We start from the raw sequence: 21,289 nt of genomic DNA on the forward strand, positions 1-21,289 counted from the left end.
TAATGCTTTCATTCAGATTTGTGATGATGTCCTCACCACCAGAGAGCTGAAAGACACAGTCGTACCTTCCCCAGTCTTCAGGTGTGACTGATAATATGCTCAGGTCAGCATTCATCTGGAAGGTCTCATCATTGTTGGGGAGGATTTCTCCAAGATAAACATCTTCATGAATCTCCTCCCCATCTTTCCTCCAGAACATCACAGCTCTGCCAGGATAGAAACCTGTAGCGTGGCAGCTGATTGGAGAGGAGGGAGTCTTTTGGAGGAGAGACACTGATGGAAGAACTGGAGAGGAGGAAGATAGAAGTTGTGTAGAGTGAGTGAACGTGGATGAAAGTAGTATTGAAAGTTGAGAAAGAAAAACAGGTAAGGAAAGGAAATGCGAACAGTTAAGGAAAAACGCAATTTGCAGTATTTCCACACGTCATATTTAACTGACATTACTTTAACTTGAGGCTATGAAACAGAAATGTGTTATTTTGTTAAACACCTGCTGGCTCCACAGCTCCACTTGGACCTCTGGTGGGAGGTACCAAAACAAAAGAAATGGGTTTAAGGTTGTCCACTGTGGGAAATCAGCCTCTTGCTTCATCGTCTCACATCCTCAGTAGGCAGCACTACCTTCCCCTCCACTGTTCAAGCATTTTGGTTTGACCCACATTTTCCATTCATGATCTCCACATCCTGAAGACCTTCGCTTGCCTCCACGTGCTTTGGCAAGGTGCCGAAACTCAACCACTTTATAGGTCTTGAGACATTCCCTCACATTTATACTTTATAAACACTAAATACAGTTTTTATGTTCCACCTACACATTTCTCTGACCCTCTTATCATTCTTTTTGTACTCCACAGTTACGCAAGCTTAGACTATTTCTGCTGTGTTAACACTAAAGGGGACTCCTGTTATCATCTCCTTACTCCCACTCACTCTCTGCACTCCAACTTTCACACTTCTTTATACTTTGACTTTTCCTACACTCGCAAGCTTTGTCGCCTTTTCCACCTGTTTTTCTCCATTACCCTGGAAGCTCAACACAAGAAGGGATTCCAGCTGTGGCTTCTTCACCACATCCTCCCAACTCTTACTGTCTCTACCTTCCAGCCTAGCCTCCTGCTCCTTGTTTCTCTTTCTGTCATTGGCCATCCAGTATCCACCTCCTCTCACCACCTCCTGCTGCTCATTTACCTCTGTATTGCTCCCATATACCTCCTCATCGCTCATCTCCATAACTGCTGTTATAGCTATCCACCTCCTTCCCTATCATGTTAGTCTGCCCAACCCTCCCACACTGACTCCACTTTCCAGCTTCCAAGTCCAAAGTCTGCAATCCAAAATAAGCATCAATTAATCTGTTCAGATTGATATAAACCAGCGTAACAGTCCTCAGCAAAAAATTCCAAACACTCGGGCAAATTTCTCTCAGTCTAGAGGTCGCCCCCACCTGCGCATCTCTCCTCTCCACTATGATAATTTTTCACACTGTCAAGCTGTGAAAATGGCCTAAGCTCTGTTACACATGAGATGATGAAATAGAGCTGAGTTTGTGCTATAATAAAACTGTTTATGATACAGTTGTTCCACATGTTACATTCAACTGTTATCAAATTAAAATGAGGCTTTGAGTGAAGGATTTTTTATATTGATAAATGCCGGCTGCTTCTGCTCCCCTGAGATCTTTATTGGGAGTAAGACACAACGGGAGGAGTCGGTCGAGTCAATCAGTTGCAGTCTGGAAACGTGAAAAGTAGGGTTGCATGTCTCCTGTGGCTTTACTTCCCACCTCTGATTTGCTGATTGTCTGCACCTGTGTCTAGTTTCCCTCCTGTGTGATTGTCTGCCACACCCTCACTGGTTTCACCTGCGTTCACTCCACACTGTGTGTATATAGTCTTCTCTCTGAGCCTCACAGGTGTCACACTGTTTTACTTTCTATGTGACCTTCTGGTGCTCTCCATGTCCTTTGTGCTTTACTTGTTACTGCTACTTTTATTTTTCACCTGTCTGTAGCATCTGTATGACATCCCCCTTTACCTCTCCATATCTTTTTGGCACGCAAAGTGAGCCAGCAAATATTGTGCTAGTTGAATTAAAGGCTCTGAACAGCAGTGGAGTCAAATGATGGATACTATGCTCCCCTCAGCCCTGCAGATGCAGAAAGGAATAGAAGGTATGGAGTTTGCAGGAGCTTAGCTGCTGGTGTTATATGAAGAATCTGTAAATAGCAACACTACAAGAGAGTCTTTATGAAGTCCAGACAGGATTAATAATAAAATAAAACTGAATAATTGAAAATTACACATTATTCCTATGGCCGATCACCTGAATTCAAAGTACATACGGCATAAATTTACTGATATACATATACAGGTTAGTGATGCGCGAATCATGAACGAATTGTTCAATACTCGAGAATCACTTTACTGACTCATGAATCATGATTCACAAGCCCAACTGACTCACTGACTCATCCCTGTTGCTGTTAGCAGCAATATATCTAGCTTATAATTAAAATTGTGGAGAAAAACACAACATCCAGTATCTTAACAAAAAGATTTCTGCTCTGAACTGGAAGAAAAAACCCTGAGTAGAAGCTCACATCAAGACAATAGCTCCTCGGTTCACAGTAGCATCGCTCTGCTAACATGCTAACAGCACATTTGAGCTACTCACCCCCTCCCTTCCTGTGCTGAATCATAGAGTGAACGAATCACTCACTCACCCCTCCCTCCTGGCTCACAGCTTCTTCTTCTTGGTTGGCAACCAATGTTAAGGTGCATTACCGCCCCCTGGCTCACAGCTCAGTGGACATTTAGATGAGAAAATATATATTTGACACATTTAAGGAAAATACCAATAAAATAAAAATAAACAAAATAAATGTTTATTAAGCAATTTTGATAGGAAATTGCTTAATTTTAGAAATGTTTTTGCTCTTTTTTGCTCTATAAAATAGTTTTTTTTCTTTTAGAATCACTCATCTTAGCAGTAGGATATACATGAAAAGAGAAACAAATTAAGTTTGAGTGAAAATGTACATTTTTTGCACTCTCTGGTCAACTGACACAGTGAATCAAATGACTCAAAAATCCGATTCACTTTGGTGAGTGACTCATTAAAACTCGATTCAGTAAAAAGAATCAAATTTACCATCACTATTGTGAATGACATTAAGTGAAAATTTAAATGAAAGTATTGTGAATGTAATATTACCCATTTAAATGTAATTGACTCAGAGTTTATTATAAATTTATATTCTGAAAAATACGTTTATCCAATGTTTTTGCATTCAGTCTGTTGTGTTTTTTTGACACCATTTTCCCAGCTTTGGAAAACACACGCTCACAGGGCACAGATAGGCCTACATGTGTTCATCCTTGGTGTGTTTGTCTCCTCATTTTCATGTTTGGCTCTGTAATGCCTAAACATTGAGGAGGTGCTTTTGTTTGTGTAAGAAAGCTCCGCAGAAGAGATGCAACATTCAACCTGCATAAAATGAAATAAATAATTTACACTGCGAGTCACATTGCTGTTTTCCCTATTCTGATTGATTATACTGAAGCAAAGACAGACAAACAGTTACCTTATTTGCAGTTAAAAGATCGAAATGATCCCACACAGCAGAAACTTTTCTTTTTTTTCGGGCTCCATTTTGTTATAGAGATATATGTTTTGTTTTGTTTTTTATCTTTGCGAGATTAATTTTGTTTTGTTTTTTTGGTGGCTACCCATTCCGTTGACAGATGCGGATGTGGTACCTTAAACACAGTTCGGCATGTTGGCAATGAGCAATACAGCAGCTGTATCGATCACGTGAATTTTTCTTAAAGCGAGAGGTTTCGCTGCTGACCTGTTCTGGATTTTGGACCTTCAATTCAATTCAATTCAATTCAATTCAATTTTATTTATATAGCACCAAATCACAACAAAAGTCGCCTCAAGGCGCTTCACCTTGTTTATTATTGTTATGAACTATGTTTCTCAGTCTTTATTTGGTTCTGTTTCATCTCCTTCATTTCCCCTTCATCACTTGTAGTTTTAGTCTGTTCCCTTTTGTGCCCTGTTTGTCTTGGTCTTGCCTTTGTGTGTCCTCCCCAGCATCTCTTGTCTCCTTAGTTGTGGCTCTGAGTGTCTGTCTTGTTTTTCTCACCCTTACCCTTTCTGTCCCCCTCTCACTCACCCTCTCTGTTCTCTCTGTGTTCTGTCAAAATAAATAAATAAATAGACAAGTTAAAACATTCAAGCCTAATGCTTCTAGGTTAGTGACTATAAAGGTTACCTCTCTGGGCCCCGTAATTAACCTGAAACATGAACACAGAGAAACTTGCAAAATAAATATTTGAGTAAGACAGAATGTCTTTGTACATTTTTTACATAAGCATTTACTGCAGCCAAGTTTTGTATGCTACACCAAAATTTTTGTAATTCACTCTGTAAACCTTTTTCTTTCTTTACAAATAAATAAAACCTGCACATTTGCCCCAAGCGTCCATATATGACAAGTAAGGAGTGAGAACATGTTGGAAGAGCGGAGTAATCCTAGTTAGAAATAGCTCACAATGATCTAGTTCACAGCCATCCAGGATTCTAACATTCCAAAGTTGTCCTAATGTCTTATAATTAAGTATACGTTTGCACTAATAATTATAAGCTTTGATGGATTTTCTATCTCTGCATCCTAGTCTATATATAGTCGGTTTCAGTTGATTCCCTTTCTCCTCTCTAACATGTGGATCATCAGGGGTGGCTGTAGCTCAGGTGGCAGAGCAGGTCAGCCACTAATCAGAAGGTCGGTGGTTCGATCCCAGGCTGCCTCCTGGCTGCATGCCAAATATCCTTGGGCAAGATACTAACCCCATGTTTGCCTACTGGTGGTGGTCAGAGGGCCCGGTGGCGCCTGTGTCCGGCAGCCTCGCCTCTGTCAGTGCGCAGCCAGGCTGTGGCTACAATGTAGCTTGCTATCGCCAGTGTATGAATGGGTGAATGACTGAATGTAGTGTAAAGCGCTTTGGGGTCCTATGGACTAGAAAAGCGCTATACAAATGCAGGCCATTTACCATCAATGTTCCATATCTGCTTTGCTCAAAGCATCTGCTAGAACGTGACCTGATCTCTTCAAGGTACTTGTGTTGTAATTATGTTTAACAAGTAATGTTAATAGCTAAAATTTCTGTTTTGTTTTTTTTTATATTTATTTTAAGTTCCCCACTTCTTATATGGATTAGCTAACATTTCAAATGCCTAGGCCAGGGGTAGGCAACCTGCAGCTTCCGAGCAACTTCCCAAAACATTTAATAATGCCAGAGCAGATTCATTTGCATTTGGCCTAGTGGATTATCGATCTTCTGATCCACATACATATGTGAGCAGCTATTCTCTACCATGAACTATGTTAAAAACAAACACTGCTCATGCCTCACAGACAACAGCTTACATTCCTGCATAAAGATGAAAGTGACTTTCCAGATGCTGGGCGCAGAGGTTTAGGAGCAGAAGTCCAATTGTGAACATACCATAAACATGCAGACCCGACAATGTTTGCATGAACATGCTTTTCAGCATCTCTTTATTCACCACTTTTCACACACGGTTGCTGTACATACACAGCTGGCTGTAGCTTTCCAGCTCACAGCCCAACACATACCAACAACAACACAACAGCAGAGAGAGCACAGACTTAAGGTGGCAGAGCGTTATTGCGGATGCTTCCACCTCCCGTGCCACAGAACTGCAGACCATGCCCCGCCACACACATTAACCGGGGAAAATAAATATTTATGCAGATATTTTGCAAATATTTTTCATTTTTTTTAGGAGCAGAGTGCTTAAAAAAGAAGAAGTAAATTCAGATCAAGGCTCCACTACGCTCTGAAAGCCGAAAGGCGATATAAGGATGACGGCTCACAACAGTTTTTGTTTGCGACCCAGTGTTGTGTGCATTTTTACGGAGGTACATTTTAGTTTTATTTTGTTGATTATTTTATTTTATCCCAGTTTCCTGTTTTATTTTGAAGGAGTCTTATGTTCTTTGTTCATTGTATTTAGTTTCACTTCCCTTGTCCTGTTATTAGCTTTATGTCAGTCAGCTGTTTCCCCATATGTTCCTACTTCCCCTGATCACCTCCTGTGCGTATTTAAGTCCTCAGTTTCCTGTCTTTGTCAAATCATCTGTTAACGCTATCATAGTCACAATTATAGTGTTTCATAGGGGTTTTTTTTTTCCCCCAGTTTTCATGTTTTTCTCGTGCCATCATCCAAATAAAGGATTGCTTTTTGTTAAAAACTGCAACTCCTCTTCAGTGTTTGCTTCTGGGTCCGTTCAACAAGACACACTGGCGTACCCCACGGTGACAGGATAATTTAGTGATGGTCAAATGAAGCTTTCTGAAGCATTGAAGCTTGTATTGAAAAACAGTTCATTACTCGAAGCTTTTCAACACAGTCCTCTCTGGTGACATCTGGTGGCCAAAAATATGAAGAGCAGCTTGAATCCACAAAATAAAACCAACTGCTTCTCTGTAGCGTTGGCAATCTTTCTGTCTGATATTGGGCCACCGTTGTGTTGCTTCAAACGTGTATTTTTTGGGGTGACAAAAATGTTGTTTATTTCTTTAATAAATAATTTTGACCAGTAAACTTTCCTTGTTTAAACATGCACCATGGCGTGGTCTTTCTTTGCTTGTGATTTCTTGATGTTGGTAAATACAATAATTGAAAAATACCACGTTACATATAATATACATATAATAATGTACAAAACATTATGGAGTATGCTTCTGCTGTGAGGTCCCGCCTCCATGTACTTATGCAGTTAATCGCTAGACGGGTATATTTATAAATAATATTACATTAGGGAAATTTTCCTATACATATTTTTGACCTGGGGGTAGAATTGATTGTGAACTGGAAAGGGAAAATGCTTATGAACTTGCAAATTAAAAACATGATGCATTTAAGGTAACCCTTTTCCATTTGTATTTAAGAAGAAAATTTGTTCCACTGTGCGATGGCCGAACCTGTTCCTTTTCGTGGAGATAATTTCTCCTGCCTTAAGGAAAATCCCTTCACGTGGCACAGAAGAGGCTGGAGTGCACAGAAACTGGTAGAGATGCAGTTATAAAGTCTAACTGGGCCCCACCAACTATCAGCTAAAGAGAATAAATAAATTAAATTGCTGCACATTTTGCAGACTAACAGTTTAAGATTATTTAAAACATAAAATATATATTTTTATAACATTAAATGTAAAGAGTGAAATAGAAGTTTTTCTAAAGTTATTTAATGATATTTATATTATGAAAAGCAGATTTTTGATATTTTAAGTTTTCCCCGTTGTCAGATAAAATAAACACGCACAAAACAAAAGCAAACAACAAGAACACAAAGCTGGAAAACCCACCCGATTGACCAAAATCAACTCAAAGTACTCCCACACAACAGAAACTCCTCTATTCCTCGCTGGCTCCAAATCTCTCAGTGGAAGGATCAGTGGTTCGCTATCTGTTACCATCAAAACACCACAAATCCCGCGAATGATTCACTTCCTTATAAACCATTGAATCAGACACCGAAGCAGTTAGGTTCTAAATGAAGCTTCGGACGTCACTGATCACGTCACTCTGGCCAAACGAATCAAGCTTCGACACAGTACTTCTGAAGCAGTGTGTTGATTTTTTTGACACACGCACCGGAGCGTCAGCTTCAAGCGGGCCATCACAAGGATAATTCAAGTTTAGCTTTTTAATTCGTTAGAGACCTTCAACTGGGAGTCTCTTTTTTGATATAATTTTTAAAGAATTCAAATTGTATTTATAACATAAATAAAATGTAATTTTCTCTGTAGAAAATCATGGATTTCAGAAGCAACATACTATAGTTGTTTATAAAAGCATAACGGCTTAGGCCCATGTGTGGATGGCAGTGGTACGATAACTATAGCAGAAATACTGGCAAATAGTAAGGGCAATGGTTGTTGATGCAATAGATGTGCTTAGGATGTCGTGATATTACACAGCAATACTAATCTGTAGGTGTTATAGAATGAATAAATCCACAGACAGGTTTTCTTTGTGAGTTGTATTTACAAAGCCTTTTATTCAACCAGGTCAGGATAACAAAGACAAGAAGCAGTCAAAAATTTAGATTACATTTTTCCTCAACCAAGTATTTACAAATATGGCACAAAATATCAGACCAATTAAATCTAGGTCATCACCGTGTGTCATACAGAAAGCATGTTGCTGTTTTTGTGGAGCATAGGCACACCTTCGTGTGTAGCGAGCAGTGAGGAGACAGCAAAGCATGGACAAAGAAGCTGTATCAAAGCACTTATTATCATACTTCGTTTTTGCATTGCATACCGGTCCGTCACACCTTATTGCTCGGTCACCCTAGAGTTGGCCAATGGCTGGAGGTGGAAGTGCGAGCAATGCTCAATCAGCACTTCTCCCTCACCACTGAAGCAACAAAGCAAAGGTGAGACTTTCCTCTACAAGTTGGTCTTTGTTACAGAGCGCTTTACTTCTTTGTCAGTAAACAGGTGTATGCAAAATGTTTTCCATCATCTGACTAGCTGGACACAGGAAAACATAATTGGATGGGTAATAGATGTAAAACCCTGGGTAAACAGACTCTGAGAATTTGGTTTCAAAGGTGTACAGATGAACAAGTTTGTCACTATTAGAGGAAGCATCGTAGAAGGACAAAGTGCCTGCAGGCCAATCCAGATACACACCAACTCTGCCCAATCTAGTAAGAGAAAAAACCATCCTCACCTTATCATGGTATGCTACAAGCCTTTTATAAAATATGTCTACAAAAGGGATGAAGGATTTCATTTTAGACACAATATTGTAAAGTGCGTCTCTCAAAGGAACAAAGGATTCACTTTTATCCACACCAAAATACCAGGATATCTTGTTACATCCAAGCTCTAAATCATCCATTCTTCCCTTCCTTCCAATTTCTTTGTATGCAACAGCTATGCGAACATCACTCGGCATATAACCAGCACTCCACTCTACTTCCCAATAGTGGTGACCAGTCAGCGGCTGTTTGCACAGAACCTGTGTATGCTTATCAAATCTCTCTGGGTGATCTGGATAGGTTTGCCACTTCCCACATGTTGCCTTCTTGTTGTCTTCAGATAGAGTGAGGTAGTTATTTGCAGTGTCTGGGTCCAGAGTGAGATGACAGTAATCTGAATGAAAGGCAAAAACACAATCTTTAGGAGTCATCTACATAATCATCCACTTCAGTCAAGTAACTTCTAATATTAAAAAAAACAACAACTATATTTGGTTTTTGTTGATAATTACAACAATGCCTTTAAATATTTGATGATTTTGAAAACTAGCAATCTCGGAAGTAAATACTTACTCCAAAGAAAATGACTTCGCTTTTTTATAGTTCTGGGATCCCGAATCTTGGGCTTTGAAAAATTATCAGTAATCATTCTGCCCTCCTTGTACTGATAAATGGTGGCTCCTTTGTAATTCTGGTGTTGTATAGCTGCTACAAGGAAACAGAGCTGGGTGCTGTTCTTGTATGCTCTGTAAAGATCCATGAAAATGACTGCTACTTCTTTCATATGATCCAAGGTATTGTTTAAATAATACCATGGGTCTTCAATGGCCATTGCATCAAGGTTGAGGTCAGCATTTTTCAAACCGGTGAAAACAAAGCAAAATGCATGATTTACACCTGTGGCAAGTACTGCTCTATCTAATTCTGACTTATTTTGAACAATCTTTATTCCCTCCATCCTCCCTAAAAATGACCTGATGATGTTGATTTCTCTCTCTCTATAGTCAAGGCACTTGCTAAGATTTCCCAGATTGTATGGCGACTTGTCCAAGTCATCAAAAACGTCGTTCAGTGATCTCTCATCCGCTCTACCTTCACGAATGGAGGGAAGCACTCTTTTCAGAGCTCGTTGGAGGTGAGAGATTTTATCACTACACAACTTCTGAAAGTTTTGTAGGTACTTTTTAATTTGTGGGAAATGCTTCACCACCACCTCATCCAGAGAGTCATTGCATCTCTCTTTCATCTCCTTTAGAGCTTCCAGAGTATCTTCAATCCTCCTTAGTGAGTCAACGCTGATGTCTTTTACCAGCTCTGCACCTCCATACCCTAATGTCTTCAGTGGCGTCAGCCAAACTTTTATAGGAACAGCATTTTCACCCTTTTCCTTCAGGGTCTTTGGCAGTTCTGCAATGGTCTTCATTGCTTCTTCAAATGTTGTAGGGTTGCTGTCCAGAATGAAGTCTCCAAAGAATTTACAGGAGAATTTCTTGCTCAGGTCTTTTTCTTCTTTAGTCAGCTCAATTTTAAGTTTCCCGTCAACATGGATCTTCTTTATTAAAGCATCCATGCTTCCCTGGATGTCCTTAACTTGGCTACTGTCTAACTTCTCACTATCAAATGCAAACAAGGCATTGGCCCCATAAAGGATACCAGTGACTATATGTGTAGCTGAGATACTTTCTATAATTTGTCTCTGCGGTTCATTTATGGTGCCAATTATAGATGCTGATAATTTTCTGAGGCTGGTGGTAGCTTGGTACTGAATAGTCACTCTGCTTTGGTTCTTGAATGTCTTTTGATCTGTCAGATATTTGCCAGATCCTCCAACTTCTACACATCCACTAAGAAAACTGGCCTTCAAAGAAGGTTCTAAAGCCAGCAAGGAACATCTGGATTCAATGGAGTCGCAAGCAGAAGTTTCAAATGTGCTGCTTCTTTGAGGTCTCTCAACTGTGTGCTCTTGTAGAGTGCGATCATCCCACAAGGTGAAACCTAAAGAAATGGCAAAATGTTAGTTATCTTATGAAGGTTTTGGTAAAGTCAGGAAATAATGTGCAGCTTATGATTTTATGAGCCATTATTATCATCATCATTATGTTACAAGATCATAACTGTATTTTATGTGTGACTATTGTTTTATTTCCTCCCTGCTTAAGAGCAGTATTGCTTATTCTAATTTGTATTTTCCCAAGATAACTTGAACTTCCCATTGAGTTCAGGCCAGCTTTATGTTTTGCAAGCAACCTATTTGATCTTTGGGGAAGACATCTGCTTATAATACTTTCCTCCTGTGTTTTAGGGAGGCAGGTAAGAAGCCTCTAGTCTTTCATTGATTTTAGCATCTTTAGCTTATAATAGATAAGTGCCTTAAGACAAATATTGTAATTTGGCACTTAACCTAACATCGTTTCTATAAATAAACATCAGTGAAACCTGATTTTGTTTTGCTAAGATTTAGTGATAATTTATTACTTTCCATCCAGTTTTTAAAATTCTTAAGTCATGATTTACATCATCATTATTAATATTACTATTATTATCATTATTATTCATCCATTCGCCTCCGCTTATCCTTTTTAGGGTCGCGGGGGGGCTGGAGCCTATCCCAGCTGTTATAGGGCGCAAGGCGGGGTACACCCCTGTACAGGTCGCCAGTCTGTCCCAGGGCCAACACTCACATTCACCCCTGCATTCACACCTATGGGCAATTTAGATTGTTCAATTAACCTATCCCCACACGGATAGGAAGCTGGAGTACCCGGGGAGAACATGCAAACTCCACACTGAAAGACCCCGGCCTCATGGTGGAATTGAACTCAGGCCCTTCTTGCTGTGAGGCAACAGTGCTAACCACCGTACAGTGCTGCACAACAGTGCTGCCCCCATTATTATTATTATTATTATTATTATTATTATTATTATTATTATCATCATCATCATCAGAAAAAAATATTAGTTTCATCAGCAAATACCATTAATTTTGATCTTTAAGTCACCTTGAACATGTCCAAGCATTTATATTACTGACGAGTATATTTAAACAATCTTTTTTAAAAGCAAACCATTTATGTTTATAATAAATACAAAACTTACCACATATTGGTTCATCTGTTAATGCATTGTAGAGCATTCCGAGATCAAAAGGTCGACCCAGACCAGCCACTGTCATCGCATCTGAAGCCATGTCTCCGACCTGATGAAAAAAATATTTATCATACACCTTTAAATTCTGCATTCCAAAGAGAGAACCAAGCAGCAGTGGACTGTTGCTCACTGACAAAATATACCAAGACATACCCGGAACAATCCAAACATGAAGGCAGCTGCTGATAACAAACCTAAGGTAGCTCAAATATGAAATTTGAAAATTAAAATGAGTAATGATTTTTCTGACCATATTGCTTTCATGACCATTGCAGGTCAAAATCACAACAGATACAAATTGTATTAAACTCCTAGCCCTGCGTTGGCATCAGGTTTAGGTTATTAGTTATTATATTATTAGTTTTATTTTGTAACAGATGTAATGACTCATATTGGTGTTTGTTAAACTGAAAAGTAGTGGAGTATGTGATGATTGTTCGTGAAGCAGAGCAACCTTTGCAGGAACCAGAGTGGTAAGGGATACAGCAGCACATGGCAAGATTTGTACACATACAGATTTGTACAAGCCACTTTTGGCTGCTCACTTGTCACAAAGATTCACAACAATGGATAGTGCCACACCACTACTGGATGCAATGCTAATCCCAGGGTCAAACATCTGATATGTGATATCCACCTCTGTTCTATATAGAATAATTAATGTCAATGAAACGAAACACATACAGTTGCACATACAGACCATGTGCAACTGGTCACATACAGTCCATGCATGTGTGGCAGTACAGTCGAGGAAACTTGATGATTTTATAGCGATGCTGCCTGTGGAAATTTTACCCCCAGGATATCTAAGGGTTTAATATTATTAAGAGAAGGACACACAGGTTTGAACAGAATGAATGACTGCAGCACACCCACTATTGGCCTAAATGCTGGCCTAAAAACAGCATTACATATGCTTAAAACAACAAAACAAAAGAAAGAAAAGAGTGGACTAGGATAGGACTTACCAATAATGCAGGGCCAATAAAAATGTCTTAAAAACATTTAACAGGAAGCTCACACTGCTACTGGTCCACCTTCCACCTTCTGTTTTTCTATCGAGAAACAGAAGAGAAATCAAATTAGTAATCAATAAGAGTCACTATTAGTCTGATTCAGTGTATTAGTGGCAGCTTGGTGTCAAATTTCAGGGGATTAACAGTAACAGCTAAATGTTATAGATAAAATTCAAATTTAATTAAAGTTACAATAAACAAGATTAGCAATGAATAGGGGAAAATAGATATAACAGCATGTATGTAAAAATAAATAAAACAGAAACCCATCCAAAAAGTAGCTGCCAGAAAAGACATGTCAAAATCTGTGCATCCACCCCAGGCAGAGCCAAAGATGACGTCAGCTAAAAAAAAGACCTAACTTTTAGAACCAGTGTTCAGTCGGTAGGTGACCAAAAATCCAGCTTCAGCCCTCAGATACGCGGCAATCACCAAATCACAGTATGGGGCCTCGGGAAACAGTAACAGAGAAACGGTGTTAGGTTAGATAGCGGATCTTCAAAGAGAAAAAGCCCCGATGTAATGGAGGCCACAGAGTCATGCAAATGTAACCAAAGCTGGCAGGCGTCAATAAACACATGCTGCCGAATGAGGTGGACTGGCAAGCAGACACCCAGAGATAAAATGTTTGTTTGCATAAATATAACAAGTGGCAATAGTCAAACTACGCAATTAGCCACAGTATATTTTCCCTGTAACATATAAAAATATAGGGTGAACTCATATACATACGGTGCATTAATCCAGCAGAAAACGGACTACAGCTGCCCCTGAGATGAACACCCGGTGCCTTAATTGCTCCACGTTTCGTACCTATTAAACAGACAATTCAGCGAACACACTGCGTTGCACACCCAAGTTCACAGCAATGTAAGCCGGCAGTTCCGCGAAAATCTCCTCTTAAACTTGGGCGCCGAGTTTAAGAAACCGCCCCTGGTAATACAACTCCCACCTCCATACAATCTCAACAAATCACAAGCATTCTTCTTCTTCTTCCTCCATTTTAACGGCAGGTTGCATCCATAGATTTTGCATTACTGACATCCCCTGGATTTTACTTAGATCACCTCTAACTCTTTAAATCCTCTTAAAAAGTCCTGTATTTCTCAGAAATCGAAGAACCAATTCCTTTCCCTTCGTGAAATCATAACCCCGCAACCACCTTTTCAAACCTGAATTCCCCAGTATTTCCCATTTCTACCCTCATCATTCTCCTATAGTTACCATACCTCCTGCAGTTAATGAATGCTCAACTATTTCCATAACACTACGCCAATTACATAACCCCGTCAGATGTTTCCCTATCCTTAAAAGAGTGCAGCAATATGATGCAACAAACACAGCAGTACTGCTAATCTAAAATACTCAAAGCTTCATAGAACTGAAACAAACATTTATTTTTAGCTCCATTCTGCTGCTGATACATACTTTAGGTTTCTGAATATTACACTTGTTTCTGCCTTTCATAGTGTTTACCTTGAAGGCCCTGAGTACTTTTCCCACACTGAAAACACTGGAATGATACAATTATTTTAACATCACCTAATAAGACTGATTCAGGACAGACAATTAGGCTACGTTCACACAGCAGGTCTTAATGCTCAATTCCGATTTTTTGATCAAATCCGATTTTTTGTGTCTGCTTGTTCACACTACAAATAAAATGCGACAGCAAACGCTCTCTAGTGTGAACGCTCAAAGCGGCCCGCATGCGCAAAAGAAGATGTCACACACAACGCGCTGTGTTTAGACCCAGAGCAAACAATATTGTTTGACTGATGGCCCTTAATATAAAGACTTCGGACTTTACGTTTCCCAATTTTTGCTTTAAGTTATTTTGTTATTTACATAATAATGCAGATAACCTAATAATTAACCTTATTGCTGTTTTAGAGGAGCGGTGCTTCAAAGGATAGTTGCAGATTTCTGTCAGAATCTGCAGATTATACAGTACAAATAAAATGTTCACGTTTCTCCAACATTGTCTTCCCAACAGTTTCACTGACATCTACACTGGATGGCCAGGAAGCGTTCGCGACGTCTTCTCGGGCGCTTCTCCGGAGCTGATAATTGGCGTCTGTCTTGTGTCAGTGACGTAAAAGACGGATTTAATGCGACATGACCGTTCAAACAGCAGTCGCTTTCTGAAACATCGGATATGTATCGGATTCAGTACAACATACGAAAGTGATGTGATTGTGATGAAGTTTATTATTTTCTGCAATGTACTGATAAACATTAGACGTTCATATATTTTAGATTCATTACACACAACTGAAGTAGTTCAAGCCTTTCATTGTTTTAATAGTTTTGGACATTCTTGATAATTTGCACATGCAAAGCGTATCAGCCACATTGGTCCTTTAGCCCCAAATCTTTGTCAAAATATAAATTAAAAGCTGCACAGTCCTGCTGTAGAGCCTTCTGTCACTGTTAGTGCAGATTAAATGAGATTTTGACTGAATAATCTAGTAGTCTATCTGATCTGTCACTGGGTGAGAGAAAGGGTGCAGCCTGGATAACTAAATGAATTATATTTCTGATACTTTTTGTGCATCTGAATTAATTGCTACCATTATAAACATTGTCCTACAGTGAAACACTCGCTGAACTATTTTATCACTGGATCCTCTGGAGTTCTGAACATCCCAGAATTCGTTGGTGTGCTGATGGTTGATGGCGTTCAGATGGGTTACTGTGACGTGAGCAAGAAGATATTGGAACCAAGACAGGAGTGGGCGAGGAAAATTTTAGAAAAACACCCTAAACAACTGGACTGGTACAAGCACAAGTGTTTTGAGGATCAGCCAAACTTCTTCAGAGAGCTGATTTCTAGTTTGAAACAGCAGTTCAATCAAAGTGAAGGTGCAGTATTTCTGTTATACCCTAAATGATAATGAAACATTGAATATACAAAAACTTCTTACTTTAACCTCATAAGACCCGAACTCTTCAACGGCATGCATTTTTAATTTCTCTTTGATATTTGGGCATATTGGGGCCCGATGAATGTAAAAACAAAGAATTACCAGATTTTTCTTTTTACCTTATTTTTGTTTTTAAGAAAAATAAGATCCACATATGAGGATATTCATTTAAAATTTTGATAGAACAGTAGCAGTATAATGTCCTCGTAACTGGATATCAGGCCCTTGTAGAGCAAAATTGAGTATTTTGGTCTAAATAACCCAAAATGTGATGTCCACATATGTGGTCATCACATTTTCATCACATCACATCGCCAGGTCCTAGGAGGTTAAAAACAGATACGTTTAGATTTTGTCTTTAAAATGTTTTATTTTGCAATGGTTTTTCAGTTTCTTAGAATTTATAGCCTAGTTGTCAGACAGCTCCAAAGGGGTAATATTACAAAGCAAAATACTGAATGAAGTGCAGCTGTCCAGTTACAGTAGTGTAAACTTTATGTTGCATAGTCACAGGAATGCATAATGGTGGTGCAAAAAATATATATAAATGTTGTAATACTTCTGATTAGTCATTTATACTTCTGGAATTAAAGCTACTATAACACAGACCACACATCAAAAATAGCTGTTCCATCAATGAAATGAATCAATTTTACCTTTCTGCTGAGAAACTAAAGAGATTTCTACATCTCTTTTAGACTGTGAGAGTAACCTTTTGTTTAAATGCACAGCCGTCACCTCACAGATTCATAGCAGAACCTAGAGCACACTCAGCCATAACATAATTAACTTGAATTAAAGATTTAGTTTAAATCATTACATTTACATTTATCATTTATCTTCTCATTTTCAGCAGTGTTTTATTCCTTTCTTATTCTTTTATTTTTTATCATTTATCATCATCATGTGATAGCGTCTCTGATTTCATTAGGTGGCACTCACGGAGATCATTTTGTGTGTAAAAAGTTATGTGACCTGTGAAATGCCTTTTTTAATATGAGCACACACAGATCCTGAACCAGAAAGCCAAGCTTAACAGAGAAAGATGATAACCACATTTGTGATACCGTTGGGTCTCACAAAGAAAGCCTGGCAGTGTCGTACTTGCTGGCTGTGGAGTATACTCTGAATTAAATCAGTTTTATTCTTGTTGTCCATCTTTTTTCTCATAAACTTGATTAATCAGGTTCATTTATAAGTTCTGTAGCATTTCAATTAGCTTCCATTAGTTATACTAATAAAAAGTTCTCAGATAGTGTGACTTGAATCACAAAACAAACTAATGCTTGGAGAACAATAGAGCCTTACACAAAGTACAGTATTAAAATTGTTCATTGAAATGTATTCTTCCTTTCTCTCTTCGGGTGTCCACATTTTACAGAGGATAGATGGCTGTGAATGGGATGAAACCACTGGGGAGGTTATTGGTATGATACAGTATCATTATAACGGAGAAGACTTCCTTAAATTTGATCTGGAGAAAGGGACATGGATCGCACTGAAACCAGAGGCTGATGTTACCAAACTGAAATGGGATACTGACCAACCTGGAATAAAACACAAAGAAAATGACCTCACTAAGATTTGTCCAGAGTATCTGAAGCTGTATGTGGAGTATGAGAAAAGCTTCCCACAGACAAAAGGTAGAATCACATGAGCTTATAAAGTTTAGTGGCTACGCAGTATTTATTCACACACACAAGGCATATGTGAACCCAGAGAGTGGGGCAGAGAACAAACAACTAATTATAAAAAAAAGTACAAGGTTACAAACACAAATCACAAACTGAAGCTAAAATGATATACATGATTTATTTTGTAGACTTTTTTTACTTGCACCAGACATTTTTCTTTATTCTTCTGGCCTCCTAACACTTTTAAAATGCCAGTGCTACGACTGAGCCTCCTAGATGTGTTGTGTGAGTTTGATATTAACGTTTTTTGTTCATATCTCCCTATTAAATTTCTTTCTTTGCCATTTTTCTGTTTCTCTTCCATCAATTGTCCTTTTGTTTCCATCTCTCTTTCCCACCTTCCCTCTCTCCAGTTCTTCTGTCAGTGTCTCTCCTCCAGAAGACTCCCTCCTCTCCAGTCAGCTGCCACGCTACAGGTTTCTATCCTGACAGAGCCGTGATGTTATGGAGGAAAGATGGAGAGGAGCTTCATGATGGTGTGGATCCTGGAGAGATTCTCCCCAACAATGATGAGACCTTCCAGATGAGTGTTGATCTGAATGTTTCATCCGTCACACCTGAAGAGTGGAGCAGATACGACTGTGCGTTTCAGCTCTCTGATGGTGAAGACAACATCATCACTAGCCTGAATAAAACAGTGATCAGAACCAACTGGGTTGAAAACATTACAAAAGGTGAGGGAAAATCATTTGATTCATTTTGTTTGCTTGTACTCTGGATTCTTGTTATTGTGGTGTTTGAATGTTTTATCCTGTTTTTGTTTGCGCCTCAAGCAGAATCTAAATAAATTTCAAAATTCAACAGTGTCTCTAATCCATAAAACCATTGGTTATTTATTTTTAGCCTTTCAATCGGGGAACATAATAGGTGTTAAAAGTCAGCCACATAATTTTAGTGTGTCCGCTCTGCTGAACTGAAATATATCATGGTATATGAGTCTGAGAAATTATGCTGTATTTACTTCCCCTCACCATTATGGGATTTATATTAGAACTAGGATAATACTGCTTCTACTCTAACCTGCTTCTTGTACACATTTTATCTGGTTTGTTTGTTTTGACTGAGCAGAGAGGTCCTTGCACATGATGATCGTTGCTGCTGTGGTTGTTTCTGTTGTTTTTGTCATCATTGGACTTTGTGTTTTCAAAAAGAAGAGAGGTGAGATATTCAGATGAGCTGAGCTTATACTCTGTAATAAACTGCAAAACAGAATTTCTCTGACATTCTGAAATATTTCTTCCCTTTCTATTTCCAGAAAGACAAAGTGAACAAAGTAAGTAAACTATTTTTCTTATTTACTCTGTATTAATGGTGTTGCATATAAAAGCAAGTCCAACAGCAGTGTGAGTAACAGTGTGTTTTGGACTTTACAGCTTCGGGCAACATCTATGGACTCTCAGAGAGACTGAATCCAGAGGCCCCGTGAACAAACACAGCACCCTAAAGTCCAATATACACACCAACACTTCCATAAGTAACAAGCAGAGAAGATTGTTGATCATTTCATTATTTTTTATTGATAACAGTTCTTCAATTTCTGGTATTTCTGTCCAGCGTGAGTATTCAGTTGTTAAACCTGAATCTGCTTTTACTAAATAATTCTAAACACTTTCTCCTGCATCAAAATAAATTATGTCTGATATTACAGAATCTGCTCTACATGTATTATGTTCTTACCTGTCAAACAAGAACCTGGTGCACTGCTATCAGCAAGATCATTCAAAATACAGTATATCTCACCAATGATATGGAGATGACACACAGTTATAGATGTTTACTTCATCAGTCCCAGCTGTTTTAATCATTGGTCTCAAAATTGAAAATAAGCTTGGTTTGTTGTCAAAATAAATTTGGCTTTCATGTTTCATTAAAAAAAGGACATCTTTATCATTTCTGTCTGTCTCACCTTGACTGCTGTAAATCACTTTATGCTGGCTTCACTCAGACACTTACAGACTGCAGCTTCTACCTGAAAATTGCAAAGCAGTGAGAGACTTGAATATAACATTGCAATAGCTGTTGAACTACTCTGGCTACAAGTTAATGTGTGTATTGATTTTTATTTTTTTTTTTATTATTATTATTAAAGCATCCTATGGTTATTTCAAGGTCTCTGTTTGATGACCAGAGGAGATGGACCATTTACCAACAGCACTCCCAAACTGATTCAGATCAGACTGACTCCATCAATAGTGTTTCATAAATCTCTTCTTATTTATTTTTTTGTTTTTAATCTGTTTTGTGTGTGTGTGTGTGTGTGTGTGTGTGTGTGTGTGTGTGTGTGTGTGTGTGTGTGTGTGTGTGTGTGTGTGTGTGCTTTCGGTGTGTTGGAATTTTTTGTTGTTGTTGTAGTTCTGTAAAATCTTCAATTTATCCATAGTCACTCTCTCATTAACAGCTGTTCATCCCGTGGACACCTGAGAGAGACCAGATATGCAGAACCAGCACAGTTGTGGATGGTTAAACAAAGAACAGGTCAATCCTGTTCCAAACCCTAAATATTTACTATATAAACAATGCTCATGTTAAAAAAAGAAGGAAAAATTGCCCTTATTATTGTTCCAGGTCTTTATGGACAGTATCCATTCCACTGCCAGCTACTGTGTACAAGTCATAACCAACAACCTTCTATATGTTGGTGTTATTTTCCTGCTACTCGGGTCATACAAGTCTTTGGCCTTAAAGGAAGATGATCCGTCTGTTGATTAAATAAACAACAGCTAAACTCAAAATAAAGTGATCCCTTTCACAGAATCTCAAAGAGCACTCTGTCCCATAAGTTTGTGTCATTGCCTGTTTTTCTTTAAGCCTTAAAATGCTAATGCATTTGACCCTTATGACAGAAAAACATCACACTGCCCTTACATTTACTGATGAGAGGGATCTGCAAAGCTGGACTTTGGGTCACTCATGGAATAGTGGCACACTGTGTAGTGTCCCCAGACTAAACCTCTGGGTGCAAGGACATAGTCTTGTGAGGGGACACCAAAATGTGGAGATGGACAAGTCCATCCTGTTGCTCCTTTATCCATGTTCAGATATGCCAGAGCTGGAGTCCAGCTGGTCTCTTTCTGCCTCTGTGACTGACATGGACGAGTCCTCAGAGGAGGCTGGAGAGCAGTTTTCTCTCTCAGAGTGCACAATCATTTCCAGAGTCTGCTGTATGCTGTACAGTCTAGTTTTACTTTAGTTCTTGCTCCCGGGATAACTTTTGCAGATCCAAAAGGTTAGCATAATTTATTATTATTAAACTAGTTTATAATTCAAAGAATGGTCTTCTAAGACAAAATAAGTTAGACATCACACACACACACTCGTTTTCATATCTTAGTGAGGACATCTCACATAATGCTTTCCTTAACCCTAACCATTAAAATATGAACGCCTAATCCTAACCCTCAGCCTAAACCTAAACCTAATCATAACCTAATTATAAACTTGACACCCAACCACAAGCTGCTATGAATAATAAAAACAAGTAGCGTCATCTGGTGGACGAACATAAAAATTGAAAGCACGTAGTGCAGAATAAAGTCATAATAAAAAGGAATGCATTAACTGACATTTTTTGTCCTTAGAATCAAATGTGTCGCTTTTGTGTAGCTTAGACATTTTAGTCTAATTTAAGGAACTGGGGTAAGTCTAAAATATTATATAAAAAAAGAATACCATCAGGCAAATATGAACTTATTTTAGCACA

At 38.7% G+C, this 21,289-nt stretch overlaps 2 protein-coding genes across 2 annotated transcripts in view; one reads left to right on the forward strand and one right to left on the reverse strand.

Annotated features, from left to right (window-relative positions):
* LOC146363437 (major histocompatibility complex class I-related gene protein-like) overlaps positions 1–19,015 on the forward strand; it is a 52,145-nt gene extending 33,130 nt beyond the window's left edge. Inside the window, exons 2-7 of the mRNA XM_084918975.1 lie at positions 15,564–15,827; positions 17,254–17,538; positions 17,943–18,263; positions 18,658–18,747; positions 18,845–18,862; positions 18,963–19,015. Of these exons, the coding sequence (XP_084775101.1) occupies positions 15,564–15,827; positions 17,254–17,538; positions 17,943–18,263; positions 18,658–18,747; positions 18,845–18,862; positions 18,963–19,015 (1,031 nt within the window). The remainder of the gene's footprint in view (positions 1–15,563; positions 15,828–17,253; positions 17,539–17,942; positions 18,264–18,657; positions 18,748–18,844; positions 18,863–18,962) is intronic.
* On the reverse strand, positions 8,062–13,873 carry LOC146363439 (stonustoxin subunit beta-like). The gene is made up of 6 exons (XM_084919808.1): positions 13,701–13,873; positions 13,331–13,418; positions 12,921–13,007; positions 11,902–12,001; positions 9,379–10,800; positions 8,062–9,199 (listed from the first exon to the last, which is right to left on the reverse strand). The coding sequence occupies exons 4-6, from the start codon at positions 11,990–11,992 to the stop codon at positions 8,529–8,531; spliced, it is 2,184 nt and encodes a 727-aa protein (XP_084775934.1). The 5' UTR covers positions 11,993–12,001; positions 12,921–13,007; positions 13,331–13,418; positions 13,701–13,873; the 3' UTR covers positions 8,062–8,528.
* Positions 19,016–21,289: the final 2,274 nt, after the last annotated feature.

This window comes from Perissodus microlepis, chromosome 22 (genome assembly GCF_051167445.1).
Source record: "Perissodus microlepis isolate ML-2025 ecotype Zambia chromosome 22, ASM5116744v1, whole genome shotgun sequence".
Lineage (NCBI taxonomy): Eukaryota > Metazoa > Chordata > Actinopteri > Cichliformes > Cichlidae > Perissodus > Perissodus microlepis.